At 54.4% G+C, this 23,002-nt stretch overlaps 1 protein-coding gene and 1 non-coding gene across 3 annotated transcripts; one reads left to right on the top strand and one right to left on the bottom strand.

The window, feature by feature from the left end:
• Positions 1–1,474: 1,474 nt before the first annotated feature.
• Positions 1,475–21,141, top strand: CNDP2 (carnosine dipeptidase 2). 2 transcript variants are annotated; one of them, XM_049619590.1, is made up of 12 exons: positions 1,475–1,545; positions 3,878–3,968; positions 5,805–5,948; positions 9,460–9,622; positions 12,056–12,144; positions 13,732–13,932; positions 15,009–15,093; positions 16,274–16,434; positions 18,227–18,391; positions 19,317–19,458; positions 19,637–19,784; positions 20,590–21,141. In XM_049619590.1, the coding sequence occupies exons 2-12, from the start codon at positions 3,909–3,911 to the stop codon at positions 20,657–20,659; spliced, it is 1,428 nt and encodes a 475-aa protein (XP_049475547.1). In that variant the 5' UTR covers positions 1,475–1,545; positions 3,878–3,908; the 3' UTR covers positions 20,660–21,141. The 2 variants fall into 2 exon arrangements, with proteins under 2 accessions (XP_049475547.1, XP_049475548.1); XM_049619591.1 differs by lacking the exons at positions 1,475–1,545; positions 3,878–3,968; positions 5,805–5,948; ... (1 more) ...; positions 12,056–12,144; positions 13,732–13,932 and adding an exon at positions 14,004–14,585.
• TRNAG-GCC (transfer RNA glycine (anticodon GCC)) lies at positions 7,051–7,121 on the bottom strand. Its single transcript has one exon. It is a non-coding gene; the product is annotated as a tRNA-Gly (tRNA).
• Positions 21,142–23,002: the final 1,861 nt, after the last annotated feature.

Here is a 23,002-nt window from a genome sequence, read left to right as displayed (position 1 = left end):
CAGCCATAAAAAAAAAAAAAGAATAAAATCTTGACATTCACAACAAACTGGATGGATCTATAGAGTATTATGCAAAGACAAAAACCTTATAATTTCACCTATACGTGGACAAACGAGCCAACAACAACAGCAAAAGAGTAACAGACTCATAAATATAGACACCAGAGTAGCGGTTGTGGGAGCACAAATTAGGTAAAGGGGATTAAGAGGCACAGACCTATAAACAAAATGAGTCATAGAGATGTAACCTACAGCTGAGTCAATAATATTGTAATAATTTTATATGATGACAGATGGTAATTACACACTGAGCATTTCGTAATGATTATAACTGTTGAATCACTGGTACACCTGAAACGAATCCATTATATGTCAAGACTGTACTTCAATTAAAAATGTTTTTAAGAAACACAAAGATTCAAGAAAAAAGAAATAGTTAAAAATAAATAATAGACTACCGAATATGGAAAAAATTTCCTCTTAAGATAAAAGCTGTTTGTACAGTATGACTGGACTGGGGGAGGAAGTGGAATCGGGACTTCTCAGTATTTAATTTTCCCTCATTTTTCGAACTTTAATCGACAAGAAGTTACAATTTGACAACACTCTGAGAGAGGATATAGACGGAAAATTTAAGGGAGAGGTCATTTTTTTTTTTTTAAGTATTTACATCTTTTGCAACTACTAAACTTGCTATTAAAAACAAGGGCACCTGGGTGGCTCAGTGGGTTCAGCAGCCAACTCTTGCTTTCTGCTGAGGTCTTGATCTAAGTAGTTAGTGGGCTGAGGCCCCGGGTTGGGCTCTGCTTGGGATTCTCTCTCTCTCTCCCAGAATAAATAAACTTTATAAACGGCAGACAAAATGTGGGAGGGTAGATTCTTTGCCAAGTTCTTGTGGGACCGCTCGCACGGAGACGATCACCACCACCTAGGGTCTCGGTATTTCAAAGGTAAGCACAGAAAAAGGGTGGGTCCTCCTGCGTCCACAGTCCCGAGACCACTGGATTTAAACACTGATACACCCCCTCCCCCAGAAACAGGGCCGCTGGGGCCCTGCGGACCCAGGGCCCGGAGGCATCAAACGGCACCGCGTGTGACCGGGCACAGGCGCGCCGCCCCGAGCCTGAGCGTGGGGTGTACGCCGCCCCCGGGGCCTCAGAACCTCACCATCCACGCACCCGACCCCAGCCCAGCGGGACCAAGCAAGGAGCAGGCAAGGAGTCGACCGCACGGCCGCAGCCCTCAGGGTCACAGCTCAGGAATTCCCCGCAGGTCTCCCAAATTGGAAGGCGGGGGGGGGCGGGGCGAAGCCGGTTCTCCAACAAGCCCGGTGATTGGTGGGTGGAGAGGCGTGGGGCGGGGCGACGCCAGCTCCCCTAGGAGCTCGGAGGTTGGTGGGCGGGACGGTGGAGGGGCGGGGCGACGCCGGCACTCCGGAAGAGGCCGGGGATTGGTGGGCGGGGCGGCGGGGCGGCGGGAGGCGGTCTCGCGCCGGGGGCGTGACTGGGCACGTGGTACGGAACCGGCGCTGCTGCAGCTGAGGGGGTAAGCGGTCTGGACGGGCCGGGCCGGGCGGTCCTCGGAGGGGGCGGACGGGTCGCGCCTCGGCGTGTGGGAGCAGGGACCGAGGTCCCCGGGGGAGTGGTGGCCGGGAGCCCCGGCTTGGAGAGGCCTGGCCCACCGCCTGGTGCGCGTGGCCAGTAGGGACCGGGAGAGAGGGTACCGCGGTTAAAAGAAGGCCCTCGCGGGGACCCGGCGCGCTGCGGGCGGCGGGCAAGACGCGCAGAAGACCGCTCAATCACTTCCTCCTGACGAGGCCCCCAAAAAACTCAAGGCTCTCTTTCTCCCCTGGAGCCTTTAGGTCGATGTTGCTGGCCGGCCGGGGCCCGGGGTCAGGGGTCCTTAGGGTCAGACTTTCAGGCGGGTGTGAGGCGGTCGGCTCAGTCTTGCTCTCGGCTTCAATTTCCCCATGTGCAAACTGGGGGTGGTCCTGTCCTCGGGCGGCCCCCCGCGGCATGGGCGGGGTCCCGGACGGTCATCCTCGTGCTGACCTGGTGTCACGAGCTGGAGAACATGAGAGACAAGGACTGGGACACATGTAGGTGTTGCCGGGTGGTTCCAGCTGCCACTAGCTTCATTGTTTAAGTGAAGAAACACTTAACCGGGAAAGTTAGAGATCCGGGCATTTATTCTGAAAGCATAATATTTTCTCTTGTTCACTCCCACACAGCGCTTTTACCTTCACAAGTGGGGTTCAGCAGGGCATGTCAAAGGGGTCCCATCTTTAATGGTTTCCGGTGTGGATGGGGAAGAGGGGCAGGTTGGGACAGGAGCTCCTAGAACTGTGAGCGGGAGCGAGAAAATGGCCCTGGCCTGACCTCCTTTGACCAGATTAGGAATTCAGAGAAGCATTTGCTTTTCAGGCAGCCCTGGTGACTTGGCATGGAGAGCTGAACAATCTGATCTCTGTTCCGTCTTGGGTAAAAGTGCGACTTAGGCAGATATATCTCTGCCTTAGCTGGAAGGTGGTTGTTCATTTTGACCGCAAAGAATATTAGTGAGAAGATCCCACAGTGAGCTTGGGGTTTCTGGTATTTCATAACCAGGAACCCAAATGAAAAGCACCCAGTGTAGCATATGGTCCTAGATAGCTTCCCAGTTTACATGATTGGTGACAGATAGATGGGAATTTCACTTGTTTATGCTCATGAAATGCCTCTCCAGCATTTGTGGACTGACTTGTGTTTCAGATCAAAGCCTCAGGGGCAGCAGTCTTAGGTGGCTGGGAGGTGTGTAAATATTTTATGCGCTGAGAACTACGTAGCTGGAGCTGGCCGTTCTGAAATCATAGAAATCATACAGCACAGCTGGGGCATCTTTCTGTTTGCTAAGCAGCCGCCAGGCCTCATGTCACGGTATAGAGTCACTGCCGTGTTTAGCAATCACTTTGGAATCCTCTACCAGGAAAAAACTACTCTTCGACTGCAGTGTGTCAGTACACAGGCATTTAGAACTACCTGGATGTGACAGGACCTCGTCACTACTGCTGCATTTCTGAGATGTCTGGTGTGACTTGTGATGCTTCTGGCCAGTCTTGCCACTTGATGGAATTTGAAATGTCAGTTGAGGGAAGGAGAGGGAACCGATTTTGAAAGTCCCCAAACCAGAATCCTTTTGTTCCCTGCTCATTCCCACCTTTAGACGGCTGGTCAAGTGAGTTCCTTTCCCCTGTATGTGTTTGCGTGGCAGAGCAGGATGTGTTGGGTCTCACACATGAGAAGCTGGGTGTTGGAAAATGCACTCTGGAGGGGGGCTGAGTTCCATGGAAGTTTCTTCATCAGGCCCGTGTGGAGGTTTCACATGTTGCCTTTGACCGTTTCTGGGCTCAGATTATCAACTTTTTAAATCGGACTTTCTTTGCCTTGGGTTTTGATTGTTGTGTTGTGGCTTTGTGACAGTAACAGACAGGATGTGACGCTTCTGCTGCAGTCTTTGGAGTGATTATTTTGTCTGTTGGTGGTAGTAAGTGGGAAGTTCAGTGCGTGCGTTAGAAAAATCTTAAGTGCTGATAAATCAGTGTTACTGGCAGCTGCCTACTTTTAATTTTCATCAGATTGTCTTCAACTCAGGCCCTTCCTTCAGTTAACTATCTTTTCTGGCCCACAATCTTGTGCACACGTTCCTTCTGAGAAAGGAACTGGGAGATCACCCTGAGCCTCTCACTGCTTGTGTGTGCACTGCAATCACTTCCTGGAGGCCTCGTGATGGCTGCGAGGGTGGAGTAGAACTTTATTGCCTCTTCGACCAGTGCCGTCCTGGCCCACTGCTCAGTCAGACCCGTCTACAGGCAGGACGGACAGGTTGTGCTTCCTTCCAGGAACCTGTAAGGCCCACGATTCGGTTGAAAGATGTCGGCCCTCACTACCCTGTTTAAGTATGTTGATGAAAATCAGGATCGCTACATTAAGGTAAGAGAATATTTATTGCAGTAAACGTTAAAATTAGGTTTAATCCAGTGGGGCTCAGAGAAACTGTCAAGAAGCAAATATAAGCTATGCCTTTTATTTATTTACTTATTTATTTTGGTTTGTTTATTGAGGGAGAGAGAGAGCAAGCATGAGTGGGGGAGGGACAGAGAGAGGGAGAGAGAATCCCAAGCAGGCTCTGCACTGACAGCAAAGAGCCCGCCTGACATGGGGCTCGAGCTCATGAGCTACGAGATCATGAGCTGAGCTGAAATCAAGAGTCGGATGCTTAACTGACTGAGCCCCCCAGGCACCCCGGAGCCATGCCATTTATATCAAGTATTAAAAATATTATGTAGACACAGGTGCCTGGGGGGCTCAGTCAGTTACGTGTCCAACTTCAGTTCAGGTCATGATCTCTCAGTTTGTGTGTTCGAACCCTGTGTCGGGCTGACAGCTCCCAGCCTGGAGCCTGCTTCAGATTCTGTGTCTCCCTCTCTGTCTGCCCCTCCCCTGCTTATGCTCTGTCTCTCAAAAATAAATGTTAAAAAAAAATTTTTTTTTTAAATTTTGTGTAGACAGAGTGAGACAGGTACTGTGTGATCTCATATATATGTGGAATCTTAAAAAGTAGAATGTGGAGAAACAAAGTGGAATGGTGGTTGCTGAGAGTTGGGGGGGGGGGGGGGGGGGGGACCCGACAAAGAGGGATCAGGCTTCCCGTTCTGGGTTACGGGGTCCCCGGGCCGGAATGTACAGCAGGGTGACTGTAGTTAATAATACTGTGTTCTGTACTGAAAATTTGCTGAGAGCTTCCAGAGTTCTTGACACACACACACACACACACACACACACAAATGGTAACCTAAAATGTATTATTTAGAGGTCTTCTCCTCTACCTTCTCATCACAGTATGCAAGTTACCCTTTAGTGTTTGACAGAAAGTCTTTATATATATATGTTCGTAGAAGTAGAAGAGCTCATCCGACATTTTTGTTTAATCTCTGCATGCAAATTCTTGTAGTAGATACAGACTAAAGAACTTTAACTTTTTTTTTTGCATTTAGTCTGTTTTAAATGATTCAGTAATGTTATAAGTTCATCTGTTTCTTGACATGAATTTAAAGAATTGTGCTTTAAAGTTATTCTTGGAAGACACATTTCAGATGAAATCTGTGGTTCTCATTCTAAAAATTATACTTTAAAGAATTTGGCCGTTGTCAGCGTAGATAATAAGCTGACCTGGACTGTGAAGATGTTGTTTCTGTATGTTTCAGCTTTAATTTTGTTAGACTCGGACATAAACTTACTTATGGAACTTTGTGCATTTTACATTCATCTCGTGCTTAATGGTTAAAAATACACATTCTGACATTTTTCTGCTATTAAGCTGTAGTTCGTGAAACAATACAGTTTTTAAAAATCTTAAACAAAAAACCGGTGAGGTAGCTCTTCTCTTTTACATGTAGCCGTCACGTTTAAATGGAGCGGCCACAGGTAGGAAGTCAACTTGGCGTCCTCGAAACCTGGCAAAATCACGACTAACCTTTCTTCCTTTTTTTTTTTTATTTTATTTTTTTTATTTTATTTTTGGGACAGAGAGAGACAGAGCATGAACGGGGGAGGGGCAGAGAGAGAGGGAGACACAGAATCGGAAACAGGCTCCAGGCTCCGAGCCATCAGCCCAGAGCCTGACGCGGGGCTCGAACTCACGGACCGCGAGATCGTGACCTGGCTGAAGTCGGACGCTTAACCGACTGCGCCACCCAGGCGCCCCTAACCTTTCTTCCTTAAGGGGCACCTTTTCACAGTCCCTTTTTGCTGATCATCCCCAAACAGAAACTCGCGGAATGGGTGGCCATCCAGAGTGTATCTGCGTGGCCCGAGAAGAGAGGTGAAATCAGGCGGATGCTGGAGGTCGCTGCGGCGGACATCAAGCAGCTGGGGGGCTCTGTGGAACTGGCAGATATTGGGAAACAGAAGGTAAGGGGCCGGCACCTGGGAGTTACAGAACCCTGGGGAGCAGGTCTGCCTGAGGGGTTGGTAGGACTCAGCACATTCTTAAGCCATCTTGCTTCGGGTAATCTGCTTGTCTTTAGAACAAACGGGAAAGGCCCGATTTGGGTACTAAACTGTGTGATTCCCTCAGTTGGACTGGGGCAAAGCTTTTGTAACACTCGGCATTTCTCTCCAGGTGGCAGAGCTGTTGAGGTTACTTAGAAATACATTAATATAATGGCCACTCTTAGAAGACAGTGGGGACCCCCCCCCCCCCAGCAGAAAGCAGCCTGCATTCAAACCAGGCAGTCACATGCTACCCATGTAGGTGTAGAAGTAACAAAGCTTCCCGCTCACCGCACTGTGTCCCCTGGCATCCCAGGGGGTAGAAATGGCACTTTTTTAATGACTCGGTTCCTGAAAACGAGCACCTTTGTGTGGGGGCTGGGGGCCTGGCTGCATTTTCGTCAGGATTCTGACAGATGAAATCGGTTCGTTTTCTTCCTAACTTGAACAAACAGTCTCACTTCGTGGAACATTATTCCACTTTTTAGTTTCAGGTGATTTCAAGTCCCATGGTAATGCCATATTTCATAAGTTTGTAATATTCTTTTTTTTTTTTAATTTTTTTTTTTACATTTTATTTATTTTTGCTTTTTTTTTTTTTACATTTATTTATTTTTAATAGACATAGAGAGACAGAGCACAAGTGGGGGAGGGGCAGAGAGAGAAGGAGACATAGAATCTGAAGCAGGCTCCAGGCTCCAAGCTGTCAGCACAGAGCCCGACACGGGGCTCGAACTCACCAGCCGTGAGATGATGACCCGAGCCAAAGTCAGATGCCTAACAGACTGAGCCACCCAGGTGCCCCAACATTTTATTTATTTTTGAGAGAGAGACAGACAGCACAAGTGGGAGAGGGGCAGAGAGAGAGAGGAAGACACAGAATCCGAAGCAGGCCCCAGGCTCCGAACTGTCAGCACAGAGCCTGATTCGGGGCTCTAACCCGTGAACCGTGAGATCATGACCTGAGCTGAAGTCAGTTGCTTAACCAACTGAGCCACCCAGGTGCCCCAAAGACGAAGGCTGCATTGGCCGGGAATCGAACCTGGGCTTCCCGCGTGGCAGGCAAGAATTCTACCACTGAACCACCAATGCCCCGTTGTCATATTCTTTTATATTGCACAGTGTGACAGGGTTGGCTTTTCTCGGTTCTCTTGCTTGATGATCTAAGTGTCCGGTGGTATCATAATCTCGGGGTTTTGTGTGGACATTCAGCCCCGTCCGGTCTTTTCACAAATGGAAGAACCCAGAGGCCCAGATGGGCTGTGTCTCTTCAGGGAACCCGCAGTCAGGTCATGACAAAGGAGATTCACATGTGGGCCTCCTGATTCCCAGTCCAGTATCGTATCTTTGAGATTTCTTTTGACAACAGATGTAATAGTTGATTTAAGATACACTGCATCTTCCCAGCACTTTTCCCCACTTGTGAGAGGATAAATCAAGTTTCTTTGTGTTATTTTCTTTTAGAAGCATAATTGACCGCTCCCTTACCTTTTTTCCCAACATGTTAAAAAAAAATCTAGGTGGTGAATACTTTGTCAGGGTTGTTTCATTACAATAGATTGATTCTATTTAATGTTGGTGTTACAGTGCATTCCTAAAGAAAGGGTGTCCACAAAACACAAATGACTGCTACGCTCTTGAATTACATAAGACCTGTTTTTATCAAGGAACTGACAGATTGCACCACTGTTAGAAAAGTTCTCCATAGATTCTGGGGGCTTCTCTCCCCATGAGTCCACTGGGCAGCAGCGTTCTGTTTCTTAGGAAGCCAGGAGGCTTGGGGCGGGTCTGAAGGCGGAGTTGGATGTCTTGCGTACGTGCAGAAGCTGGAGCGTCCCCAGGCTTCTGGGGGAGAGGTGACGTTTGGAGGGAGCCCGGGTCCTAGTGCCGGACCTCAGAGCACGGGTCCCTGGCGGGTGAGGCTTGAGGGCGGGCACGGACGGTGGGAAGGGCCGACGTGGGGCTCTTTGGCATGGGGCTCGCTGCTGAGGCTGGCTCAGGCCATGTCACGTCGGGCCCGTCTGCTGCCTGGGCGGTAGGATGGGAAGGGTGCCTGGCCGGTAGCTGTGGGGGACCTGGTCACCGAGGGCCTGACCTCCCGACAGAAGTGCTCAGGAAATGGGACAGTCGTGGTCCCTGAGCAAGAAGTGGCGTGAGGGAAGAAGTGAACAAAGTGCACAGCACGGCGTGCGACCCGCTGGGTGCCGGTGCGGTGAGCCTGAGGGCTGGGAGCTGGACCCACGTGGTGGCTGTGGGGCTGGGGCAGGAGTGGGGAGACACGTGCGGTCCTTGTCGAAGGCTTCTGCCCAGGCAGGTTCTCTGGTAGAGGATAACGTGGTATCCCCGTAAACCCTGGACTGTGTTTCTCAGCCAGACTTTATTCTTTCACGTTCTGGGAAGTTAGGGACATCCCGACAGAGTTTGCAACTTGCAACATGAATTTCGGTATAAATTTATCTATGGGCCCAAATGGCATCCTTGAGAATGGTAAACTATTGAGCATTTCAGCTATACTGAGTAGAAATTTATTTAGAGAAAATTTGTCATTTGAAAGTCATTATTTTTCTGAGGCCAGCTGAGGGCCGGATGCAACTAGTGTCACACGTCACGTGTGACCAGGGTGGTGAGTCTGAGGAACAATTCTTTGCCTCTCAGGGCTGTGGCTGTCCTTCCGTACTGGTGCGTGAACCCGGCCCTGGGGGCGGTTCATGTGGGTAAGCGACCTTGGTTCCCAGGCTGCGCATGGGTACTGCAGGGTCGCCAAGAGTTACGAGTTGAGAGTTGAGTATTTATGAGCGGGGTGCACTGGAAAGACAAAAAGACAAATCGTACAAGAATTCCAGCAGCCTGGCATGGTCCCCAAGGGACGTGTCCACTTAGTGCCGTGACTGATACCCTGTCCCCCGTTCTTGCGAGGCTGTGGGACACCGATTAGGCTTGGGAGGAAGCCGAGAGGGGGCTCCAGCTCCCACTGCCCGCGTTAATATGACTTGCTGTGAATTCCGTTCCCTTCTGTCCTGGTCTGCATCCTTTCCCGTGCATAACTGTGACCCACGTGCGGAATTTCAAACCTGTCTCCTGCTTGAAGATGGTAGTAGTTTTCATCCTTATTTTGGAAAATAATGAGCAAAGTTGTATCCCAAGCATGGCCTTCATAATATGTTTTGTCAATATAGACGTTTAAAAAAGTCAGCTTTGAAAAATTCACCAAACTCCCTGCGGTTGGTAAGCATTATGTGGCCTAAGTGCTGTGGATTATGGGAAAGTAATTTGTTGTTAACTGATGCAGTTGAACAAGGTGTTCTTAAACTCTATAATGAAGGTTGATAAGAACAGGTAAAAATTCTCACGGTACTTTAATGGTATCTCCCATCAGCACCGAATTTTTGAAACAATGGCTGTCCTCTGTTGCTTCCTTCTCGTCTCTTAGCTCCCTGATGGGTCCGAGATACCACTTCCTCCCATTCTACTCGGCAAGCTGGGCTCCGACCCCCGGAAGAAAACCGTGTGTATTTATGGACATCTGGACGTGCAGCCGGCAGCCCTCGAGGACGGCTGGGATAGCGAACCCTTCACCCTGGTGGAACGCGACGGTGAGGGACGCTTTCCTCTAGCAGGGGAAGGGGAAGCATCTGGAGAAGCCTCTCTACTCTCTTGCCTCAGAAAGTAACTTGTTTTCTTTCCAGAGCAAGTCGTGTTCACATCACCTAGCAATTGGGTTCTGGAAGTTCCACACATGTGCACCAGTCATTGAAACATCAGAAAGCTTACCTGTCCTCGTGGAGAGGAGTATTTGTAGCCTGGGGTCTGTCGGACTTATTCCCTTGCTGATATTTTCTCAGAAAACGTGTTCTGAATTCAGGCTTGCAGCCCTCAAAAACCTGCAGTCTGATACCTAACCCGGCATGCGGCTGCTTCCCGGGTGTGTTTCAGCAGCTGTGCGCTGGGACAGTAGGGAAGCACTGGTCTCTGCCCAAGCCCTGCCTCCCGTGGCAAGGGACATAACAGTCACTCAGTGATAGTCAGTGGCTGCCACCCCGGCCACGTGCCCACAGGCACTTGACCGTCTTTACCGAGGACCCACCTCAGGCCGGCCTCTTTCTTCTTGTCCCTGTCCAGTATAAAGGTTGTTTGTGCACTCATTCCTGAGCTTCCCTGTCTCCATACTTGGCCATCTCTGGCCAGAGGAAAAAGCCCTTTCATTTGTACCTGCCCCCCTGGGGCAAAGTCCAGACCGTCTTTCATCAGAGCCCTTCTCACTGGATGCGTTAAGTTTCCATTCAGACCTTTCCCTGGCTCAGCGTCAGCCGTGTTCATTACTGTGCACACTTGAGGAACCTTTTCACTTAGAGCAGCATCTCTGAGGAGACCCAGTTCCGCACGGCCGTCGCTATCACGGTGCAGTTGTGACTTGCTGTTCGGCTTCCCTCGAGCGTCAGACCCACACGTCTGCGGGCCGTTCCGCTTGCCACTGTCCGGAACACAATTCCGTGTCTTTGCTCTCCGGCCTGCCCTTCCCCCTTGTTCCCTCTGTCACCGTCTCCCCTGCCACACGCACCGGAAACCTGGCCAGTCCCCCCCCTGCTCGCGCACGCCCCGGTGCCTGCTGGGCCTTTTCCCCGGCCACCGCTCTTCCCCTGTTGCACGCTCTCCCGTGGCTTGTTGACGTTGTGGGTCCTGCCCCCCTCTTCTTCCTGCCACGTGATGACCGCAGCGTGATGTGTCTGTCCCGACACCTCTCGGGAGACTCCGTGGCTCTTCGGCCTCCCCACCCCCCCGTCTGCCCCTCATGGCTCCTCACCTGCGCCACGGGAACACCTGCTTGTGCATCGGCGCTGGCGTGTGAGGCCTCCCACTCGGCCTGTCCCCGGTTCTGACACACAGAGCGGCGCCCTCGGTGGAGTCCCGGGCGTGGGTGAAGCTTCACCAGCTCCTCACCTTGCGGTCAGCTGGTGGTGACCTGTGTCGCCTCGTCGGGGCCGGGGCCTGGAGGGAGGGAGCACGGCGCCTCCGTGCACTTCTGTCCAGCTCATTCTGGCTCGTCGGAGTGATGCAGTCAGTGCTTGTCGCGGGAACAAGGATGCTTTTCAGGAGGGCTCTGCGGCTGTTGCGTAAAGCCGGTTTAGTTGATAGAAAGAAATTCCCAGGGTGGTGATGGCTTGAAGCCTCACGCCGCTTCGGGGAGGTCACGTTGAACGTGTCCAACATTAAAAGCAAGCCGAGGATGAGGAAGTCAGAGAACTGACTGCTCACCACAGACCAGGCCAGAGAGGGGCTGAGCCTCAGCCTGCCCTCGCTGGACTGCCGTCCTTCCTCTGTCCTGGTCTCCCTGTGCCGAGCTCTACACCGTGTGACAGGGGCAGGAGGAGGGTCTGAGCTTGATTCCCCAGTGTCCGTGGTGGCAGGCAGTGCCCAGCCCAGCCACCTCCCTCTGTAAGGGGTCCCAGGAGCGAGTGTGCAGTGGGGGGGGGGGGGGGGGGGGGGGTGGGTCCTGTGACTGATTTCACGGAGGAGAGGCAATACTGTGTCCTCTGGTTTTCCAAGTGATGTCCTGGAGAAGTGAAGAGTAAACATGTTCCTTCCTTTACCAAATGAGGTTAAGGGAGACAGCTCTCTCTCGATGACGGTGCACCATGGGTCCTACATATGACCACTTCGCCTACCCTTACTGCTACCCGGTGGTCGTGGAAGTAGATTTTAAGTAGCTGGCCGGCTGGTAGTGACCTCCTGGGGCTGGGCCCGCAGTCCACACCCCGGGTCAGGAGGAACATGAGCGCTAACTGCTGTGTCTGCGGAAGAAGGGGAGGGGAGCGTGGGGGCGTCCACGTGGCTTGCTCTTAGATCATAGCGAATCCTAATCTAATTTCGGATGGAGACGTGGGGCTCTTGATAGAACGAAAACAGGGCGCCTGGTTTGAAGAGGGGCTGCGTGTGGCGCGCGAAGATGGTATCAGATGAGCTCCAGAAACGCACTTTCTTTTCTACTTCATTGTGATCGTAACCGAATTTGCTGATTGCTGTTCTAGGCAAATTGTATGGGAGAGGCGCAACCGATGATAAGGGGCCGGTGGCCGGCTGGCTGAATGCCCTGGAAGCCTTCCAGAAAACGAATCAGGTACTTGAGCCATGTCTCACTGGCTCCGTCAGAGCGGTACAAAGCAGGGCTGTCTGTTTCTAGAACCGCCTGTGAAGATCAAAGGTCACCGGGATCGGAGAAAGCAAGGTTCCCCGAGACCGTATTAGCAGTTGGATCAGATTTAAGATTATAATTGTTTTCCAGCTTTAGGAATTGTTAATGGTTTTACAGTTGTTCAGAGGTCATACTCCTGATGACTCGGCAGGAATCCAGCCAGCACCTGAACTTTGAGTTTTCAGCTGTAGGTTCCATCTCTGAGAGGGCTCACCGACGGGCCGTGACTTGGGCTCCGTGGTCGTGGGCAACCCCTGTCTCTCTCAGGGTGGTTTTTATCTTCCTGAGAAATTTTTAGCTTTTGAAATATATTCCCTTAATTGTGAAATACCTTCTCCTTGTCTAAAGTTTAGAAAAGTAGAGAGGAAAAAGGTCCTAGAATCTCAGCTGTCCGAAGTTTTTTGTTTTGTTACTTTTTGATCTTTTCAGCTATTTTTAACCTAATCTCGATCAGTGTGTATAGAGCGTTCTTGCGGCTTGGTCTATCACGTGTCCTGATAAAACGAGAATAATGAGACAAGCATTTTTGTCAGAGGGTACAGTGGTAGATCTGGGAAGGGTCTGGGACTCCCCGGTCCAAGGTGTCATTTTGCACAGGAGGGAGCTGAGGCCCAGAGCCTCGGACTGGCTGGGCTCAGGGACTGGAAAGGCTCTCCTTCCTCCGGGGTCCTTCGGGATCTGGGGGTGACCGCGGGGAGTGTGGCCGTGTGCGGCCGCCGGAGCAGCGCCACTTAACAGTCGTTCCACCTGCCAACGTCCCAGGAAAGATTTCACTTGAGAGACAGAAGCAGGGGAAGCGAGGTAGCTGGTGCAGAGTGCTGTTTGGGGGCAGTTCTGAACCAGGACTCCACAGATTTGCATCCACGTGGGGCTCTGCCTTTTGTAGCCTGTGTGACCTTTGGCAGGTCACGTCACTCGGATGCCGCTTCATTTTCCCATCTGTGGAAGGGCCGCCTTCCTCACTGCACAGCGCTGGGGAGACCTGGAAAACTGGAGAGCAGGCGTCAGGGAGGCCACGTCTTACGGTTACCGTCCGCTCTTCGGGGAAAGGGCCTGTCAGCGTGTGGAGAGTGGGGGTCCTAGTGCAGAGCACCTGTGAATGGGAACAGCGCGTGGGTGGTGACTGGTGACTGACGCCGTGGAGACTGGTTTTCTGTGTGTCACGGCCTGTGTTGTAGAGAGAGCAGCTCAGGCTTCCCTGGAGACGCCTGATTCACGCTGGGTGAGCGCAGACGTCCCCGGGAATAGGAAGTGTGGTCGCACTGTGGCATCCTCGGAAGGAGTCCTCCGGGTGGGGGTGGCTGGGTCCATGCTTGTCCCCCGACAGCCCGGCACCTGAGGGCGGAGGGTGGCTGCAGGGCACACACAGCCTGCCCGAGTGGTGGGTCTGGGGGAAGTTGAGTATTTGAGATTTGTGATTTCAAAGCGTTCGGTGACTTCGGCCTTTTGTGTCTAAGAAGAAACAGCGCCTGAGACCTGAATGCCTCCTAGTGCTCGTTTTCCCGTCCACAGGAGATCCCGGTCAACGTCCGATTCTGTCTAGAGGGCATGGAGGAGTCGGGCTCGGAAGGCCTGGATGAGCTGATATTTTCGCGGAAGGACACATTCTTTAAAGACGTGGACTACGTGTGCATTTCTGACAACTACTGGCTGGGAAAGAAGAAGCCGTGCATCACATACGGTCTCAGGGGCATTTGCTACTTTTTCATTGAGGTATCGTGTAGAGCTCTACGTGTTTGTGGTGTTTCCTCCCAACCCGTAGGCCCCCTTGCCCTTGCGTAGCCCCCGGTGCGTGGGTCCCAGGAAGGGAGCCATGCGCGTGATGGAGGAGCACAGAGCCTTCTCGGCGTCTGGTTGTTAACGTGACACGACTTGGCGCTTCTCCGGGCGCCGACGGCACTCAGAAGTCAGTTTCACCCAACTTGCAGCTAGGGGGTGTTTGCAGGATCGCCTCGGAGCGGTCGAGGAAAGATAACTGGTAGGTCGTTTAGGAAGATTGGCTCGTGCAAAGCATTTTAGAAAGACTTTGAAAAGTCAAGATGTCCCCTCAGGCCCTGCCTGGAACGGAGGTCTTGAGGGAACTGGGTCGTTTCACTAGACATCGAAGCCGCCGAAGCCGCCGAAGCCGCCGGGCGCAGGGGCGGGGCGGGCGGGCCCGGGCAGCTGAGCCCGGGTCCCATCGGCGGATGAGGTGCCTGGCACGCGGGGTGAACTGGTTCCCGTGAGGGAGCGTTTTGTGGGCCGAAGATGCCAGAGCGGCCGTCACCGCTGCCCTGAGCGCTTGGTCTCCCCAGACTGCTTCCCGGGTGGCCGGAGCAAGAACCCTCTGGCCGACAGCCAGATGCTCCCACCTGACCGCTTTACAGGTGTGGAGGCGCGGGCCTGGCGAGGCCTGAAACCTGCCCCTGCCCGCACGTTAGTGGGGGGGCGGGGGGGCGGGGGGGCGGCGGGCGGGGTCTGGTCCCGGGTCCTCAGGCTCAAGGTCCTTGCCGCTGCCGTTCGTGTTGGTGTTCCCTTTCAGCAGAAAGGCGCGGGGTCCCCGCGAAGCCTCGGGAGAGGGCTCTGGGTGCTCAGGGAGCCGGCCGGCGGCGCTCCCCCCACCCGTGGCCGACGTGGCCCGGAGCGCCGTCTTGTCCCGCTGCCGGAGGGTTGTCATTTGGGAAATGCCTTGCTTTGCCCCTGGCGGGAGCAGATCGCAGTCTTGAAAACCGTCGGGTCTCGTGACTGTCGCGTGCTGAGGATGAGCTCCCACCAAGCCGCAAGTGGAGGGGTCTCTTGTGTCCGTGCAGGTGGAGTGCAGCGACAAAGACCTGCATTCTGGCGTGTACGGAGGCTCGGTGCACGAGGCCATGACAGATCTCATCTTGCTGATGGGTGAGCACCGTTCCCGCCACTCCCTGCGGACGTGGGAGAGAAGTTGGAGGGGCCTTGTTTCCAGGCTGTCCCCAGCATTTGGTGCTTGTCACCACCCTTTATGGTCCACTCTCCTCTCTTTCCCTCTTGCTCCCTCCCGCTGCTCCCTGTTCCTTTAAAAGATGGACACGCTTCATTTCTGCCCCTGTCTCCCTTGACCCCCTCGAGTGTTGCCTGCCTGGCCCCTGAGACCCGACTGGGGCAGACCCTGGCTTCGCCAGGCCCTGTGGGAGCCGTCCCTTAGGATCACTTGACCATCCTTCTGCTGGACACGGCTGTGTTTCCCGCCCCTCAGAGGGCACCCCCTCAGCGTGTTTTGTATCTTAGCGGCCCAGCGAGGGCTCCTGTGCTCTGTGGGAGCGGGGCCCAGCCCAGTCCTGGTGTCCTGCCAGTTTGAGGCTGGATGTGGCTTTGCCTCACCCATGATTCGGTTAAGTTCTGTCTCCTTCCCTGTCAGCCTCTCCTTCCTGGGACTAGAGTCTACTCTGTTCTACTTGTCTTCCTCCTCCTTTTTTATATAAAATTTTTTTTTAAGTTTTTAAATTTATTTTGAGAGGGAGAGACAGAGTGTGAGCAGGGGAGGGGCAGAGGGAGAGGGGGAGAGAGGGAGAATCCTAAGCAGGTTCTGAGCTGTCAGCACAGAGCCTAACGTGGGGCTCGAACTCACAAACCATGAGATCAGACCTGAGCTGAAGCCCAGAGTCGGACGTTCACCCGCCTGAGCCACCCAGGCGCCCCTGCTTGTCTTCCTCCTTAGCTTGGGAGCAGCTAGTTTCTTGTGGAACATGTATTAAAAAAGAAATGTTGGCTAGCGTAGTGGCTTTTACAGGGAGGCTGCTGGAGGCAGTCTGCTCCGTGTGTATCCTGGTCTGTGACTGTGGACGTGTCACCTGCCCTTCGGCGTCTCGGTGTCCTTGCGTTAAAATGGGAAGGTGATGCTGCTCACCTCACTGGGTTGTTGAGCTATTTAAACTATCGATGATCACACGTGCCTAGATGGTCCTTGAGCGCTCCCTCATACGTGCCCGGAAGACGGTCCTCCTCGGCCCGTGGCTGGGCGGACAGGCTCCCGCGGCGAGCACCGCCCTGTGGGAGCTGCCTGCCTGCCTGCCGAGCGCTCCTCCTCTGTGTGCCCTTCCAGGCTCTCTGATGGACAAGAAGGGAAAGATCCTCATCCCAGGCATCAGTGAGGCGGTGGCCCCCGTGACCGAGGAGGAGCTGGCACTCTACGACAAGATCGACTTTGACCTGGACGAGTACACCAGGGACGTGGGGGCAGAGACTCTGCTGCACGGGTGCAAGGTGCTGCCCCCCACCCCCCGCCGCCTCAGCCCATCCGTCCGCAAGGCCTCCCGACATGCCCTGCCCAGGGGACCCCGGTGGGAAGGAGCCCGAGGTGCTGGCAAAGACCTGGACAGGTCCTTGTGTCCCGGAGCCCTCGGTTGGTGCAGATGCTGGAAAGCGGCACATTTTCGGGCTTGGAATTAGGAGGTTTTTAAAAAAGTCACACGATGGCTTTTGACGACTTAGGAGCTAGAGAATGTGCAGGGAGAACACATAGTGGCAGGGCTTTTGCCTTATTTGCATTTGTTGGATAATTTTTACCTCTGGGCCCGGGGATGACCCAAGGCATACCTGATAGCCGGGTGCCATGGTGGAAACCGTTTGCACAGAATGGTCACTTAACTCTTAGGAGAAAACCGTGTTACCATATTTCTTCTTAGTCGGGGTACGTCTGATTTAGCCAACGTGAGTTGGACTGCAGCAACAGACCCCGGGTTGCACGAGGAGTGTGGCCAGGCTCAGCCCATGAGTTTCACCTCTCCAGGAGACAGATGGGCGAGGGAGCGTCAAAGGGTGTGGAGGCCACTTCGAGGTCTGCAGCGCAGTGCGCCTGGGAGGGGTGAGGCCCGAGGGGTGAGCGGCAGAGCAGGGCACGGGCGAGGCAAGCTGTCTGGGGGGAGGGCTGACCAGAGGAGGACGGAGAAGGCCGGGCGAGCAGGCCTGTGATGTGCTGAGGAGCTCACTTACTCTCCGGGAAGATGACGGACGCGGTGGTTTTGGGCAGAGGGACGGGCTGATCAGACCTCACTTGAGGGCAGACCGTGGCAGAGGCTCTACGGGTTTGGAGCTGGGGCCGTGGGGTGGGGAGACCAGTCGTGCTGCTGCAGGGGGGAGCCTGCAGCTGGTGTCGTGGGGACGGGAGGGGCGCAGAGGCACCTTGGGCACAGGCACCCCAGAGTCAGTGGGTCGGAGCGGAGGCGGGGCAGCTGGCGGTTGGGTCCTGGGGGCGGGGGGGTTTAGGGGGGGGGGGGGGGGGGCGAGCCTGGAAAAGTGGGGCTCTGAGCAGATTTCTGTTTCCTCCTGCCGCCTTCCGGTTAGTGTCTGTGTTTACGGAAGCAGTCTGCCTTAGGGCCAGGTATCACCTGGTCACAGACAGGAAGTCCACGCATTAGGTGGCTGTCACTGAGGAGCCCCGGGGACCCTGTCAGGTTCCTCTCTGCCAGGTGCTTGTTCAGGTGGCTGCGTGTCTGTGGTACCCGTCATACGTTTGGGAGATGGGGGCTGCTTTGTGCCAGTCCCCTTGGCAGAGGGACGATGTTTGTCTGTGGTCACTGGGCCCAGGAGACAGTGGACGGTCCTGGCTTTGCTCTCCAGTAGGAACCACGGCCGCATTCTGTGCCCTGTGGGCCCAGGGCCTCGGGGCTCACAGGTGGCCTGCGTCATGCTGCCCTCTTCCTCCGGTTCCTGATGCTTCTGATGTCTGTGGGACTACGGCTTACTCCTGAATTCTGCAGGGCTGGCGGGAACCCCGTGGCTCTTCTAGTCTGCGGCAGCACAGAGCCACGAGGAGGCATGGAGATGCCACCCTCGAGGCTGTTCAGAGTGGCACAGTCCCCTTGTGCTGTGTCACAGCGGGTACCAGAGCGCACTGGGGCGGGCTCACCCGTCAGCCCTCTAGGGTCTGTACCTCCCGCCTGTGATCGTGCCCACCCCAGGCTGGCCGGTGACTACGGGCGACTTCCAGATGACATTGGCGTTTCCTTCGTAAGTAGGCGGTGCTGTCACCTGCCCCACTTTGCTGTTTTTGCAGAAAGACATCCTGATGCACAGATGGCGGTACCCGTCCCTCTCCCTCCACGGGATTGAAGGCGCCTTTTCTGGGTCGGGGGCCAAGACTGTGATCCCTAGGAAAGTGGTGGGCAAGTTCTCCATCAGGCTCGTGCCGAACATGACTCCTGAAGTTGTGAGCGAGCAGGCATGTGAGGGAGCTGGGACGCCGGGAGGGGGGCTTCTGCCTCCGCGGAGACTCCGGGGGTGAAGATTCCCAGTAGGGCGCTGAGCAGCTAAAGATACAAACTCCAGACCCACACTTCCTGCTTCTTGACTCTTGCCAGCTCTGTAATTACTGAATAAGCAGTTCAGAAACTGATGAAAGGTTAAAGGCCATATAAAAAGCATCACGTGTGACCTTTGTCACTGCTGAGGCATGCTAAAACCTGACCTCTGACCTCATCCTAAGGCTTCAGATCCCATGCCGACTGGGCCGAGTATGTTGGGTGAGGGATCCGCAGGAGCTGTGTCTGGGCTGTGGTGAGGAGTGGAAGGGCAAGATTCTGGAAGGGGAGAATTCCAGAGGGGGGCAGATTTGGGGAGTAGTGGCCCCACCTCATCCAGGAAGATTTCCTACAGGTAATCTGTAGGAGGACTGAGGACTCCTCAGGACTGAGGACTGAGATTGCCATCGGGTGTTCCGCGGTCTCCACTTTTGGTCTAGATGTGATTATTATCATAAAGCAAACCAAGAGACTTCCTAAAGCCTTGATTTAAGTGTTATCATGTGGGAACATCTATGTAAAGGGTGAATTGCTGGAAATTAAAGCTTACCTTTTACCTTCAAATGGCTGGGTTTTGTTTCTTGATAAAATCCATTTTTTGCTATCACAGTTATGCTCAGCATTTAGCAGCAGAAAATGAGACCCACTGAGGCTCTTCGTAGACTAGTAGAGTCTACAGACTCCAGCACTGTAGACGTGTGCTAGGCTTATGTAGCCTAGCTGTGGACCTCTGTAGGCTTGTCATCGGCCCATCGTAGATTCACTGTAGACCACTGTAGAGTAAATCTCTAGCACCGGATCAGACGCCAAGCTAATAATACATTGTGTCTCTCACTTGTGGTTCAGGTTACGAGCTACCTGACGAAGAAATTTGCTGAACTGCACAGCCCCAACAAGTTCAAGGTGTACATGGGCCACGGTGGGAAACCCTGGGTGTCGGACTTCAATCACCCTCATTACATGGCTGGGAGAAGAGCCCTGAAAACAGGTCAGACTTCTCTCTGGGGACGCAAGCAAGGGCCCCGAGGGGAGGCGTGTGTGGGCGGGGCCCTGCCACCAGCCGACCTTGAGAGCGGGGCTGCCGGCTGCAGGCCGCACACAGGGTCCGGACCCTGCATCTGCGGTGGGCGCCCGGCCTCACCATCTCTCCTTCTGTTCTCCCCCAGTGTTTGGTGTTGAGCCGGACTTGACCAGGGAAGGTGGCAGTATTCCTGTGACTTTGACCTTTCAGGAAGCCACAGGGAAGAATGTTATGCTGCTGCCTGTGGGCTCAGCCGATGATGGCGCCCACTCCCAGAACGAGAAACTCAACAGGTGAGGCTCTGGGTCCTCGTCCTGAACCTGGGTTCGTGTCCTCATGGCTGCCTCCTTGCTCCCCGCCTCCTCCTGTCCTGTAGCAGAGCGGGAGGGGGCGGTTTCTGTGGCCCCCCGCCTGCAGGGGAGTGAACGCTTCGGGGGAGAGGCGGGGGTGGGGGGTGCTGCTGGAGGTGGTGGGTCTTCCCCAGGAGGCTCAGCCAGTGGTGTGTGTTGATCTCAGGACTTCATCTCTGGCTCCTAAAGAACCTCCGCCCTTTTCCTGTTTGGAAAATCCCAGTGTCGTTGCCGGCTGTGCTCCTGAGCCCCTTTTATGTGTTCCTGGCTTATGCAGACGTGCCGGGGGCTCTTTTAACCAACAGGGATAGAAGGTGGTCTCTGGGTTAGCGGCAGTGAGGAGCGCTCCAGGCAGGGATGACCCGTGGGCATTTCGGGGTAACGGGGGTGGGCTAGTCAGGGGCGAAAACAGAGGCGAGACCCTGCTCGGAGGGCAGAAGGAGGGGCCAGAGACCTGGGTGTCAGGGCACAAGTTGGAAGCCTCTTATCCAACACACAAAAGGAGGGGCTGTGATCAAAGTAAGGCTTTTCTTATCAAGTCCTGGGTGAGGCCCCCTATACTCTGTGAGGCCGGGCCAGGACTGGTCCCTAGAGGAGCGGTTGGACTGGACCCTGCACTCGAGAACCAGGTTCTAGAGGCCAGCGGAACTAAAAACCAGGGCAGGACGGTGGGCGTCCCAGAAAATGCCGTGTGCGCGCCTGGACCTCTGGACACCAGCCGACACGATGGCTTGTTCTTCTCCGTTAGGCTTAACTACATAGAAGGAACCAAGATGCTGGCTGCGTACCTGTATGAGGTGTCTCAGCTGGAGAAGTGAGACGGCCCGTCTTCCCCAGAGCACTGCCGGAGGAGTCCTGCCCTCTGCCCCCGCCCCGTGCTCTCTTCTGATCGCTCAGGAGAGCAAAGCCCATCTCTCTCCTTTCCCTCTTGTCAGTAACAGACTGGATGACAGCTGAGTTCTCAGAGGTGGTCAGCGTGAGGGGCTCTGGAAAATAGCCAAGATCTGAAAGCACACGTTCTGTGGGAGGTTCTGGTTGGCATCCAGTTGGGCTGAACAGAGGTCTGGGTGCTTTCTGTCCCATCTCTGCTTCCTGACTCAGGCTCGTGTGCACTCAGGATATTAATCGGGGGGCCACCCTTTCCGATCCCTCGCTGTTGTGCGGTTCTGTCCTTTCTCGAGACCTTAAACCGTGACTAGTGTTTCCTGTCTTCTCTTCATTATGATTCCTCAAAACCTAAGCCTAAGTGGAAGGATTCGTTGTTCTCAGTATGTGCTGCTAAATAAAAAGTAAAAACGAAGCGTCTGGGAGAGTCCCTGCCCCTGCCCTCACTCGCAGAGCACGCCGTCCTGTGCAGGGGGTGTGGGTGGCTATGTGGGCTCATGGTGGGGGGAGGGGCTCCTCGCCCACCCACACGAGGAGAGCGGACTGGTGACACCAGATGTGGTTTGTTGAGCCCCGCGGCCTCTCTCACCCTCACTCCTTGGGTTCTCCTCCGCAGAGCCCTCGGGTCCGGGCCCCCCCCCTGTTCATCTTCCCCCGGCCCACCCATAGCCCTCTGCGAGGCTGGTCCGAGGACAGCCTCTGAGGCCACTCACTCACCGTGGACACTTGTGCGGCTCGGCCCTCTGAGCCACCTCGCTCCGGGCCTTTGCGCTTTAGCTCTGGTTTCTAGTCGGGGGGTAGAGCCCCATGTGGTGCGGAGGGGATGGCGTTCATCAGTGAGCATTCCAGAAGTTGTTCTGCATCTGGGGAGGCCTCCGAACTGCAGAAATCCAAAGCTTGTCCGTACTGTCTTACTCCACCGACAAAAACACAACCGCCTGGCTGGTCTCCCGTAGAAAAAGCTAGCACTTACAGGGCCCCATCCTTGACCCGGAAGGCCACGAGCTGAGAGGAGCTCCTCAGACCTGAACCTGAAGGGACTGGAGCGTCTCCGCGTCACGGAGGGAAGGTCAAGTTCAGTCTGCCCGTTCCTTGCGGTAACAGTGTCAGGAGAAGATGACAGACGTGTCAGAATCCTTACCACGTGTATTAGTGAGGACATAGGCCGGGCAACTGGGACCAGAGGCTTCGCCACGACGACCGTGTCCACGTTTGTCCTCGTAAGGTCTGCGCGGGTAGGCCGGGCTGCTGGCAGCTCTTCTGTCACTGGGGGCCGGCTTCCCGCGGCTCTGTCCCGTCACCGCCCCTGGTGGCTGCTCCGGTGCCCCCCGCACTTCAGCCTGGGCTTTCAGGCACAATCCAGAGTTCGCCCGTGTTCCTTCCACGTGCCTCTGACTCTCGGGAGGGGTCACATGGCCACTTGTAACTGCACCAGGGCCGGGAAATGTGCCTGCTGAAATTCCCGTCACTCCGTAGGCGTGCCATCACATTTGTCCCAAGGAAATCAGAAAAATAGACTGCGTGGCATCAGATAGAGGAAGGATCCGTGGGGCACACTTTGTTAACTCAGTTCTCTGAGGGGACTTTAACATCTGCATCAGTCCCTGCGGCTTCAGGGAGCCTGCTGTGTGGGCATCAGGAAGCAAGCCTCATCCAACGTTGTTCACGCCTTCCTTTCTTTTCCTTTGCACCGTTTCCCATCAACACGTGACTGTGGGCCGACTCGGACAGTCAGTGGAGCCTGGTACCGTCCGTGACCAGGTTCACAGTCAGCATCATAAATCACCTGCATCTAGGAGAACCTGTCAATCTGTCATAAGACAACAGCCCCTATATGGAGTGATGCATAGAAAGATGGTTTGCAGAATTCCACTGACCTGTGTTTGAAATGGCCTTGGTGGACAGGCTGCTTCAATGTGCAGCTTGAACAGTTATTTAGTAAGAAGAGAAGTTCCTTGGAGTGACAGATGCTCATGGCCAAAGCCTGCTTGAAAGGGAACAGTGTGGACGTTGAGCCAGATGTGTGGTGCAGATGGTCCTGTGGCCCCAACCGTGCGTGGGAAGAGATCAGGGACCAACCTTGGCCAGGACAACCCTTGGAGATTTGGATTCACGGTCTGGTGTGTTTGGAAAGATCTCTCAGGGCGCCTGGGTGGCTCAGTCGGCTAAGCGTCCGACTTCGACTCAGGTCATGGTCTCACGGTCCGTGAATGTGAGCCCCGTATCAGGCTCTGTGCTGACAGCTCAGAGCCTGGAGCCTGCTTTGGATTCTGTGT

This window comes from Panthera uncia, assembly GCF_023721935.1.
Source record: "Panthera uncia isolate 11264 chromosome D3 unlocalized genomic scaffold, Puncia_PCG_1.0 HiC_scaffold_8, whole genome shotgun sequence".
NCBI lineage: Eukaryota > Metazoa > Chordata > Mammalia > Carnivora > Felidae > Panthera > Panthera uncia.
Note: the sequence above shows the minus strand (reverse complement) of the source record. Positions and strands in the feature narration are given on the sequence as shown.

Bases quoted from the DNA above. Each gene is read 5' to 3' on its own strand.
- CNDP2 (XM_049619590.1), top strand. From the start codon at position 3,909: ATGTCGGCCCTCACTACCCTGTTTAAGTATGTTGATGAAAATCAGGAT. The intron at 5,949-9,459 runs GTAAGGGGCCGG...CTCGTCTCTTAG, and splicing joins CAGATATTGGGAAACAGAAG to CTCCCTGATGGGTCCGAGAT. The intron at 16,435-18,226 runs GTGCTGCCCCCC...CTGTTTTTGCAG, and splicing joins CTCTGCTGCACGGGTGCAAG to AAAGACATCCTGATGCACAG.